We start from the raw sequence: 11,920 nt of genomic DNA on the forward strand, positions 1-11,920 counted from the left end.
ATAAAAACACATATGAATATATACTGTTTACAATTTTTCTACATTTCTTTGTATGAAGTTTTTTCAATTTAAGTTACTATGGAGGTCCTAGAAAAGATCCCGGATGTAAGGAAGTTAGGAGCTGCGAGGATGGACTTAAGATGGCAACATGCCACATACACACCCTTTTAAGTGAAAAGGAAAATCAGAGCATGCGTGTTGACATGCGTTGAACCGGACCTACGCATCGCGCATTAGTTTTTTCTCATAGTGCACAACATCCGTTCAAGCGGGAAAATCAGAGGCTCCGCCCCTTTGAGAATTCTGGGCATTTGAAGCCTAGATTGTTACGTAATTTTTCTGTCTCTTTTCCCGCCCATTTTCCGGGCATCTGATTGGCGGGACTGAGTTCACGCACTGCCTGACTCGTTGATGGTAATACAACAGTCAAGAAACTTCATTGCGCCCCTAGTGGAACCGCAGTTGCCTGCCAGACCGCCAAAACGGAGGTAAGTTCAATTTGGGGGAAGCCTTCGGGCAGGTTAATAGGGGCAGGTAGAAAATCGGGGAACCTCTAGAGAGTACACAAGTGCTTCGGCCTTTCTTGTGTATTCCAAGATCTTTACAATCGTGATTTTAGCTTTGCATGCTGGTCCCATCGAGCAGAGAGAAAACTCTTAAGTATGCGAAAACTCCTTACTTGCTGATTATAAAACTTCCCCCCCTCCTGAGGAACCCCCAAATAATATTTCTGTACTCACAAATAATACCAAATAGCCTCTGCCTGCCTATGGAACTACTTTACTATGTTTTGTGGGAGAAAGCTGTAATCCCGTTGGCCCCAGAAACCCCTAAGTGTCTTTTCCATAAGACACACTTCAGTTTGGGGGCGGGGGGTGGGAGAAGCTCCAGATTGTCGCGTGTTAAAACGACTCCCACCCATTCCTTCAGTCTGAGGTCTGAGTGACCATTACCCGGTGTTTGGTCTTGAGACTTCCGCCCTCTGCGCATTAATGGCTCCCAGATAGCCCAGTAATACTTCGAAATCCGCTCGTATTAGTGATCCCTGTTTCTCTTCAAAACAACGGAACCCCACACATAGCCCTCCGCCGGAAAATCGAAACCGATAGACTGAAAGCTCCCTGGGACTCACCTCCCCACTCCACGACGTCTTCAGGTCAGAAACACCGCTCCCGCACGAAACCCCACTCAGCGAACGGTGTGTCGGTTGCTATGGTCTGAATAGTACATGACCCGTACAAATACTCAGAGATCAGTGTTCCCCATAAACATGTACAATTGTTATTTAGAAGTTAAGATAAAACAAAAGGTTAACAAGTGATAAAAGGGGCCAGCTTTATCGGGGGGGGGGGGTTAAGTTGCTGTTGGAGTGCAGGCTGCTGCTACTTCTGATCCAGCTTCCTAGTAATGCGCCTTGTAAAGGAAAGCAGCCAACAATGGCCCAAGTACTTTTGCCTCTGCCCTCCACATGGAAGACCAGGATGGTGTTCCTGGCTTCTGGCTTCCGCAGGGGGTTGCAGCCATTTGGGGAATGAACCAGCAGATGCCAAGATTCTTTATGTCTCTCCCTTTCTATTTTGTGTAACTCTGCCTATCAAACAATAAAAAAATAAGTAAATATATTTAAAAATAAGGTCCTGCATTATGGAGTAGCAGGGCATGGGGTGGAGTCCCAGCTGCTCTACTTCTTCTACAGTTCCCTGCTAACATGCCTGGGAAAGCAGCAGAGGATGGCCCAAGTCTGCACCCTTATGGAAGACCTGAATAGAGCTCCTGGCTCTAGGCTTCCACCTAGCCTATCCCTGGCTGCTGGCAGCCATTTGGGGAGTGAACCTGCAGACGAAAGATTCTCTCTTTCTCTGGCTCTCCTTCTTGCTGTAACTCTGCCTTTCAAATAAATAAATATTTTTGTAAAAAAGTTGTAAAAGGGGAAAAAACTAATTTCATGGAATGAAACATTTTTGTTTTTTAATTGTAAAAATTCATTGTGATTCTTCCTGGTGTTTTTTTTTCCTTTTCCCTTTAGAAAAATAATCTTAACCTCCCCCCCCCCCTCAAAACCAAAAAGCTAATTACACATTCACTTCACTGCTTCCCCAACAAGGGTCTTTTCTTTTCCAGACTTTTTTTTTCTTTTTAATTAACACATAATTCTACATAGTTATGGGGTACAGTGTGATAACTCAAGACATGTATACAGTGTGTGTAATGAACAAATTGGATAATTAGCATTTGCATATGATTAAATATTGATCATTTCTTTGTGTTGGGAAGCTTTGAACTCCTTTTTTTTAGTTCTTTGTAAAATATGTACTGGGGCCGGTGCTGTGGCGCAGCAGGTTAAAGCCTTGGCCAGAAGCACCAGCATCCCATATGGGTGCTGGTTCGAATCTTGGTGATTCAGCTTTCTGCTGTGGCCTGGGAAAGCAGTAGAAGATGGCCCAGGTCCTTAGGCCCCTGCACCTGCGTGGGAGATGCAGAGGAAGCTCCTCACTCCTGGCTTCAGATATGTGCAGCTCCAACCGTTGTGACCATCTGGAGAGTGAACCAGCAGACAGAAGACCTCTCTACCTCTCTCTTAACTCTGTCATTCAAATAAATAAAATAATTTAAAAAGTACTAAATCGTTGTAAAATGTGTTACCCTGAGCTGCAGAACAGAACTCATTCCTCCTATCTAAATGTATTCCACACCTGTTACCCAACCTCCCTCTAGCCCTTCCTCCTCCATCCTTCTAATCCCTACTTCCCCTATACTTCTAGCCTCTAATAACCACTGTCCTACACTCTACTTCTAGGAAATCAATTTCTTTAGCTTCCACATATGAATATAATCATGTAGAATTTGTCTTTTGTGCCTCATTTACCTAACAAATGTCTCTCCATTTTTCCTTCAGACTAAAACGGATACCAGAGAAAGTACGGAAGTACTTCAAGAACTTCTTGAAAGAATGAAAATAAATGGTGAGTTTATTTTGGTGCAAAAAATATTTTGAATTCTATTTGGTATTTAGTTACAAATATTGCTTCACTGAATCATACCATGTAAATGGTGATACACTTTTCTCTCCCACGTTAAAAAAAAATGAAGAATGGGGAATATTTATGCAATTTTTGTTTCATGCATGCATTTCAAAAATTTTTTGCACTGGGGCCCGTGCTGTGGCATAAGGGGGTAAAGCTGCCACCTGCAGAGCCAGCATCCCATATGGGCGCCAGTTCAAGTCCTGGCTGCTCCACTTCTGATCCAGCTCCCTGCTACTGCACCTGAGAAAGCAGAGAAAGATTGCTCAAGTCTTTGGGCTCCTGCACCCACATAGGAGACCTGGAAGAAGCTCCTGAATCCTGGCTCCTGGCTTCAGTCTGGCCCAGCTTTGGAACCAGCAGATGGAGGATCCCTCTCCCTCTCCCTCTCCCTCTCCCTCTCCCTCTCCCTCTCCCTCTCCCTCTCCCTCTCCCTCTCCCTCTCCCTCTCCCTCTCCCTCTCCCTCTCCCTCTCCCTCTCCCTAATTCTGCCTTTCAAATAAATAAAATAAGTCATTTGAAAACATTTTTTCCATCAACACTAACTCCACAAACTTTTTGAAGTTTGCCCCCACTAACAGTAGCTAACCCTTCTGAAAAACTCCAGGCTGGCTGCTTTGCTCATGTCCACGGCAAACCTGTCATCTAATTAATACTTTCCTCAGAGACCCCCATTCCTCATTCTCATCTGGCTCCTTCACTGCCCTCTGTCCTTACCCAGGGACAGATAAGCCCAGTAGGAAGAAAAGTAGAACCTACATGGCACTGGCTGGCTGAGAGTGGCCATCCCCCGGTGCTTTCTTCCTCCTCTGTACTTTTGGTCTTGTGCCTGCAGATACTGAGACTACATCTCTTCAAGATGAAACTGTTCCGGGTTCCATGAGCACAAACGGATCCCTTCCCATGAGCCACAGTGCTGATTCTCAGAAATCAGAGAAGACATGCAAGGTGAGATGACCTGGAGGGGGCAGAGGAGTGAGCCAAGGGAGAGTATAGGTGACTATATTTCTGAGGATAGAGGCACCAGGGACAAGAGTGAGGTTCAGGGCTTTGGGGGTTTCTCACTCACACTCTGCCCTCATCCCACAAGCTTGGAAAAACAGGTCTTTGACCTTGTACTACACTTGATGACTCCCAGTCTGGTCAGGAAGGTGGGAGGGGAAGCAAGCTAGCCGCAATAAGCACCTACTGTGTGTCAAGGGAGAAGCCAGGAAATGCCACCCCTGTTGACTCGGTTTGCCATAACACTGAGTCCGCCGACATTTCTTTTTCCTTCTCTTCTAGGCCTTCAAAGATATATCCCAGTACTTTTCTAAGAAGGAATGGGAAAAGTTGGAATACTCTGAGAAGATAACTTATGTCTACATGAAGAGAAACTATACCACCATGACTAAACTAGGTATCAGGAAGGGCTGGGCACACACAACACCTGTCTCCTCTTCAGCTGCAGCAGGTGCCTCCCACTTTCCTTTGGTGCAGGAAGAACTCCCAAGGCAGCCTCTAGGCACCCTTCTCTTTTCTGTCCTGTACAGGGCTAAGGGCAAGGAGCAGCATCAGTGGAGCGTGCACCTGCCCTTTTCTCTCCCGTCAGCCTCTCTATGAACTCTGCTGTCTGCACATGGCAGCGCCCTCCCCTGCCTTCTTTTTGTCCCTTTAGCAACAGGTGTTTTGCTTCTTTCTAGGTTTCAAAACTGTCGTCCCAGCTTTCATGTGTTCTGGTAGAAATGCTGAAAAATCCCAGGAAGATGATCCTGATGCAGGTCAGGGCGTCAGCACTGCAGGTCGTGGTGAGTGGATGGGAATTGGGCCTGATTGCTTTTCCTCCAGTCACCTGGGAAGTTGCTGCTCCACACGCATCATGGCTAAGTGAAAACAGGCTGATGCCCAAGGTTGGGTACAGTAGCCATTTACATAAAATTCTTCTTATTTTTTATTTTTTAAAGCTTTATTTATTTATTTGAAAGGTAGAGTTACAGAGAGAGAGAGAGAGAGAGAGAGAGAGAGAGATCTTCCATCAGTTGGTTTACTCCCCAAATGGCTGCAAAGGCCAGGGCTGAACAAGGCCAAAGCTAGGAACTCCATCTAAGCCTCTAACATGGGTGCCAGGGCCCAAGCACTTGGGGCATCCTCCATTGCCTTCCCACACGCATTAGCAGGGAGCTGGATTGGAAGTGGAGCAGCCAGGACTCGAATCAGTGCCCATATGGGATACAGGCCCTGCAGGCGGAGGCTAAACCTTCTACACCACAGCACCGGCCCTCACATAAAATTCTCAAAGATGCAAAACAAGAATATGCATTCCTATGGAAAATAAGTAGATGGTTAATGCACCCAAATCTGAATTGCAATAAAACCCATCAAATTCAGGGGAGTGGCTATAAGTGGAGAAAAGGGAGTATGAGAATTGGAGCCAGCTGCACAGGCAGTTTAAGCCATGATTGTTGGCAGTATTTTATATACTTTTTATGTTTATTTAATTTTTATTTATCTAAAAGGCAGAGAGAGAGAGAGAAAGATCTTCCATTTGCCAATTCTTTCTCCCAAATGCCTGCAATAGCTGAAGCTGAGCCAGGCCCAAGCCAGGAGCCTGGAACTTCATCCGGGTCTCCCACATGGGTGGCAGGGACACAAGTACTTGAGGCATCACCTGTTGCCTCCCATGATGTGCACTAGCAGGAAGCTATATCAGAAGCAGAGATAGAACTGGATTTCAGGTGCCTTGATACGGGATTAGGGTGTCCCAAGTGGCAGGTTAACCTGCTGTGCCACAACTCCTGCCCTGTTTTAGAGCTGAAGTAGTTATGGGAGAGTGTTGAGATCCAACTGGACTCAATATTACTCCTCATGGCGTCCTGTGTGTTTGAAATATTTATTCTTTAAAGAATTGTTTGTCTTACTGAACACAGTGAATGAATCAAAGTGTAAAGCCACCAAAAATTTCCAGTTTCACAACAGCACATAGGTATGGGATAAATAGACAGTGATGAACACATTATGTTATGAAAATTCCAATTTTGTCTTACTATCAATCAAACTTGAGCCTGTGTGTTGAACTTGGAAGAGTTTGAAAGATCAGTACCTCCTACACACATACATTGAGCTTTCCCACGTGTCAGAGAACAGAGAAAACAGAGGGTTAAAAAAAGAGGGACAGACAGACTCTGGGGCAGAGAGCTTTGTGCTTTTGAGTAATGTGTGTAATCAACATAAAGGGGGCAAAATGTGCGTTCGCTCTTCTGCTCTGACAGCACACTTGTGGGAAGATAGGGTCAGAATGTGCAAACCTCTCCCCCATAGACCTGTGACTCTCTAGGTAAGCAAACCAGACTGTGCACACCCCCACAGTCAGTGGGAGAGCTCAGAAAGTCCAGTGCTTGAGTATCTGCCAAGTTTGTTGATATTAAAGGAGTCTCTTTATACTAGAAACATTTCAGAACCACTGAACTAAATTGGCCATGCTTCATCACGCATTCAGCAGGTTAACTGAAGTATAATGGACATTGTAAGACTCATGTTAAGTGTACGGTGATTTCTGGTTCTCACATATCTTTAAGTAGATACAGTTCAGATTCTCAGGCAATCAATTTGATTTGAGGAGCAAAAGAGAGATATGTAACAGAATAGAATAAGGCAGCGATGAAGTTTAAACCCCATTTTATAACCCACCACAAAGGAAATTCCAAATTGATGTCGCAAATAAATGCATAAGCCATAACTACAGATCATTCAGAATCCAGTCTCAGATAAGTCTTTGACAATGAAAGAGTGGACAAATAACCCTCTGCCTCAGAATCCTCTGATACCACAGGTGTCTCTTGAATTTGGAAATCTTTACCAACAAAGAAAAATTCTGATTGCTTGCCTAATTTCAGATGCTCCTGTGCCGGAGTCTTCTGGCATGCATCAGAGAAAACACCTGAAGGTGAGTATCTGCCCAATCTAAAGAACCAGAGAACTTTTGCCCCCCCAACACACACACACACACACACACACACACACACACTGTGGATATGAATATGGATTGCTCAGAGTGGGAGAACATCCACTCCCCTTCCTGATGGCTTCATCCCAGTGCACGATGCGGCACCAATGGCTTAACAACACCTAATAACAACTGTGATAGCTAATACTTTTGTTTTCATAGTAATGCCAGGTTTTAAGCCGTTCCCACAGATAAATCTACTTAACCCTTAAGAAAATCTCTCTGACATTGTTTCTATTATTATCTCCAAACAACAGCAGTGTGATTATACGTTAAATAACAGTAAAGATGAGAACATCGCGGTGTTAACTAATTTTACCTGATCTGCGGTGGCAGTGGTAGTCTGATCCAGAGCCACAAAGCATCTCCAGGCTCTTTTACCATTTCATGTATGAAATTCAAGCAATTCCCCCGACAGAGGCTGCTGATGCTTCCATTTAAACACCCATGCTCACACCAGGACGTACCTGCTGGCCTCTGCTCTATCCCAGGGCCACTTGGACGGCAGAGGAATTGATTTGCTTGTTGTCCCTCTCTCCTGCGAGTTCCTTGAGGGCCTTGTACCTCTGAAGCCTGAGTCCCAGCCCAGAGGAGCCCTCAAAGGCACCCGAATGTGTATTGAATGACTGTGATTCCACAATTGCAGATTCAACTCTAGCGTACAGGGTAAAGGGATCTGCCAGTTGGATTGACAATGTGGAGATGGATGGAGAGCAAATTCTAAGAAGGCTTGTGAAAAGAAGTATTAATGTTGATTATTACCACATTGAAAATGTTTGTGAGCTCAGAAAGCAATTTCTCTTAGTTTGTTTTACATGCAGTGTTCACATTCTTGGTCCCACCTTGCCCAATTTCACATTGTCTTCTTGCCAAGGTAGGACAGTATGCCACATGTGGCACTGTTATCTTTGTTGTCTGGATTAATTTGTCAACCATTTCTTTCCTCTCCCTGACACCATCCTTTTTCCAGCAATGCTCCGTCCCGCTGTACATTTTTGCATTTATACATGATCCCTGATAATTTTATAGAAGCCTTTCCTTTTATAGACCTTGTAGATTCTTTGAATGCTTTATCTTGTCAAATCTTCCGTGTCCCATACTCCCAATTACACAGAGACTCTCGCTGTTTGTGAGAATGCCTGAATAGACTGTGATGACAAGCACTGTAGTCTTGGGAACACCATTCATTTAGGCCATTACTTTTCATTGGAACCTCCCAGAGTCCTCATGATTTAAGTATGAAGAATGTAATGATATCCCAGTTATTGAGAACACTAATTAAAATAATGCATATAAGGACACTTTATAATAAAGCTCTAAAGCACTGGAGAAACACCATTGACACTGTTTATGTGTGACCTTCATACTTAAAAGGTGACCAAGAAGCCAGCAAAGAGAAGGAATAATTCACGTGGAATGCCAAGAACATCTTACTCGGGACAGGCTAAGAAGAAGCGAAATCTGGAACACCTAAGTACCTCTGGGGAGCATGATGTGGTGTCAGGTAAGAGAAAACCACTTAGGAACAAGCCCTGTGGTCTTCCTGGCTGTATTTGTGTGTGGTCTAGGTGTATGGCATGGACCCAGGACAGTCCTGGCTCCAACCTGGGCTGAGGCGCTTGCCCAGCACCTGCTGAGGTGTTAGACTATGACTTCTGAAATCACAGACTTGAGTTGCCATCCATATAAAGTCCATGCGACTTTGGACAAGTCTTCCAAACTCTGAGTTTCAGATTCCTCATCTACAAAATAGAAATGAAGACTTCACGGTTCATAAATTGTGTGGAGGTGTTGAATTAAATCTAGAAGGCTTCATGACATGAAAGGTTCTCAGATCATTCTATCTGTGATGAGCTGGGGACACAGCTGACTCTGGGTTGTCTTCGCAGCCCTTAGCTCAATGCTGGGTACACACTCTGCCTTTAACAGATAGAGGCTGAACGAAAGAAGATGGAATGTTCTGGTAACTGAAGAGGTTGAGAGTCTAAAACCTGGCATAGAGTCAAAAGCTAAAACTTGACCTGACACTTGGTTTGTGTCAGTGCAGGTCTTGACAGCTCAGCCTGTCTGAGGTGGATGTGAACAACAGCAGAGGCTGTGGAAGGCCAATGCACACTTGGGAGGGAAAAGGCATCTCCTTTTCTTGCAAAACAGGGCCCACCCACCCCTCATGTACCAACTCTTCTCCATTGTAGAACCCAGAAAGAAGGAGATTAACGTCTGGAGCCACCGCCTGCGGGAGAGAAAGTACGTGGTGGCCTATGAAGAGATTAGCGACCCGGAGGAAGAGGACTAATTGTGTAAGTGACCCTTTGGCCCACCCCGCACCCCCCTGCACAGTGCTGTTCTGCGATGCTACTAGGATCCTCTCTTGTCACTTGCTCCCCAAATCCTTCCCTTTGCCTCATCCCTTGGTGGAGTGTGGGGATGGGGGGAGCACTGAAGCGCCACAAGGTTTCCCCATGCTCTGTTATGAGGGGTTTTCAAAAAGTTCATGGAGAACTGTACATTATGGAAAAAACTGTGCATAGATTTCAAAAAAACAAGTGTTTGCACCAAAATAAACCTGACCTTTTAATTCCATTTTCCATGAAAGTTTTTGCAGTCCCTTCATATATCCAGGGACCTCCCCCACCCAGGACGCTGTGGGCTCCCAAACCCCATGCCAGCTCCTAATGTACAGACTACACCTTCCAGTAGCCCAGCAGTTCCTAAGCCAGGTGAGGAAGTCACTGTGGCCAAAGCAGAAGGTTCACTTGGAGGAGCAGTGGGAGATGCGCATGGGTCCTGAGGCTGGCCAGGGTCAGAGCACGGGGCCTCTCTGCAGGTCTGGGGCAGAGCTGGGGCTCAAGTGAGCAGGCACTGGGAGCTCAATGCCACCTGTTTTCCTTTCTGTCCTTGCCTCAGCCTCTGGGAAGTGCCTTGCCCATGATGATAAGCAGAACCTGGTGGCATTTGAAGAACAACGGGCATGGCTATGAATCCCTGGCCATCAGCAACTGAAGTTAAGATCTGCTAATAGTGAAAATTTAAGCATCGGTGTACTGAACGCACTCTTTTAGTGTTTTTCTATGTGGCAAGCACTATGTTAGATATAAATGTAGCATTATCTCTGTTAGAATAGCACTATCCTTGCTTCCCAGTTGTGACTACTGAGGGCAATTCTAAGTATTCAGTTCCAGACATTTTTCTGTGCATTTGCATAGGCACACATCGGGTACCAATGGCGAACATCTCTCACCTGATTTTTCCCACTATTATTTGTGTCCTGGACCAGTCCCTCCAATTGCTGTTTGCACATGATCTATACCGCAAACTCACATCATCACTTACTCTGTACTTGTTACTGGGAATAAATGTTTGTAAGCATTCTCCTGTTGTTTGCTCCCGTCATTCTCAGACACACAGCTCTGTGCACTCATGGGAGTGCTTCTTTAGGACAGATTTTTAGAAGTGGAATCTTGGCATCAAAGGAGTCATTCACTTAATAGACACCTAGTGAGTACAGAGCCTGTGCCAAGTGCTGTCGTAGGTGCTCTGTGAAAGATCTTCAAGTTCAGCAACTGAGATGGTCCATTTCCATCTGGGAGTGTGTGAGAGGGGGCCGAGATGAAACTGCTAACTGGGGCAGGGGTGGGAAATGTCTGGCTTGTGTGCTGTGTAAAGCCTGCAAAATCATCTTGTCTGTCCCTACCAACTGGAAATTCAGTATATCTTTAGCAGGCTAATTTTTAAGTTGATAATTTCCTATGGCCCACAAATGATACAAAGATCCAAATGGCCCTTGGCAGATAAAAGGTTGCCCACCTGTGAACTAGGGTAAAGTGGAAGAATCAGAGAGGAGCTGCCCACTGTGGTCAACTGGGTAGACAGTGACAAAAGAGCCCACTTGGTGCAAGTGAGCAACAGTGGAAAAACCCACTGAGGGGCTGCCGGCTGTGGCCCCCAGCCTGCAGTGCCAGCATCCCATAGGGGCGCCAGTTTGAGTCCCAGCTGCCCCACTTCCGATCCAGCTCTCTGCTGTGGCCTGGTAAGGCAGTGGAAGATGTTGAGCCTTTGGCACCCACGTGAGAGGCCCAGAAGAAGCTCCTGACTCCTGGCTTCAGATTGGCCCAGCTCTGGCCATTGCGGCCATCTGGGAAGTGAGCCAGCGGATGGAAAACCTCTCTCTTTGCCTCTCTGTAATTCTACCTTTCAAATAAACAAATCTTTAGGGAAAAAAAAAAAACACTGGACAGAGGCATGACACCGCCCATCAAGTGTCTCACAACCAAGGGCTTGGGTGCTGGGGTGGGGATGAAGCCTTGAGAATAGGAGAGTCCTCTCCCGGATATACCATTGCAGGGTGCAGAGGAACAGTCAGCTCTGGGGAAGCGAGGGGAGTCTGTTTTAAAATAAACTTTGTGTGTGGTGGGGGGGACATAAAGGCCACCAACAATGTGAAACACGAGCCCCGGATCACCCGCAGCCCATCACCTTAGCCTCCGGGTTCCCACCCAGCCTTGGAAGATGGGCACTATCATTGTTACTAAAGTCACATTATAGATAAGACGAGATCGGGTGCGTTCAGGGTGGTATGGCCGTAGACACATTATAGATAAGAGACAGAGTCCATGGGGCAGGCATTTAGCCTAGTGGTGAAGATGCCAGTTAAAGGGACTGGTATTGTGGCACAGCAAATTAAGCTGCCCCTTGTGATGAGCCCATAGCAGAGCACCAGTTCAAGTCTCAGTTGCTCTGCTTCTGATCCAGCTCCCTGCTAATGCACCTGGGAAAGCAGCAGAAGATGGCCCAAGTGCTTGGGTCCCTGCACCCACGTGGGAGACCCGGATAGAGTTCCAGGCTCCCAGCTTCAGCCTGGCCCAGCCCTGGACATGACAGCCATTTGGAGAAGAATCTAAAAGATACAAGGTAT

The 11,920-nt window shown here is 45.9% G+C and overlaps 1 protein-coding gene across 1 annotated transcript; it reads left to right on the forward strand.

The window, feature by feature from the left end:
- Window positions 1–340: 340 nt before the first annotated feature.
- On the forward strand, window positions 341–10,386 carry LOC103351797 (protein SSX1). Its single transcript, XM_008272568.3, has 9 exons — window positions 341–488; window positions 2,897–2,963; window positions 3,859–3,971; window positions 4,308–4,422; window positions 4,706–4,810; window positions 6,896–6,945; window positions 8,380–8,509; window positions 9,201–9,305; window positions 9,913–10,386. Exons 2-8 carry the CDS (start codon window positions 2,951–2,953, stop codon window positions 9,299–9,301), a joined length of 627 nt encoding a protein of 208 aa, XP_008270790.1. The 5' UTR covers window positions 341–488; window positions 2,897–2,950; the 3' UTR covers window positions 9,302–9,305; window positions 9,913–10,386.
- The last annotated feature ends 1,534 nt before the right edge of the window (window positions 10,387–11,920 follow it).

The sequence above is a fragment of the Oryctolagus cuniculus genome, chromosome X (assembly GCF_964237555.1).
Source record: "Oryctolagus cuniculus chromosome X, mOryCun1.1, whole genome shotgun sequence".
NCBI lineage: Eukaryota > Metazoa > Chordata > Mammalia > Lagomorpha > Leporidae > Oryctolagus > Oryctolagus cuniculus.

What these genes read in the sequence shown, in the direction of transcription:
- LOC103351797 (XM_008272568.3), top strand. An exon ending in AATCAGAGAAGACATGCAAG is followed by an intron (nt 3,972 to 4,307) that starts GTGAGATGACCT and finishes CTTCTCTTCTAG; the next exon opens with GCCTTCAAAGATATATCCCA. An exon ending in CGTCAGCACTGCAGGTCGTG is followed by an intron (nt 4,811 to 6,895) that starts GTGAGTGGATGG and finishes GCCTAATTTCAG; the next exon opens with ATGCTCCTGTGCCGGAGTCT.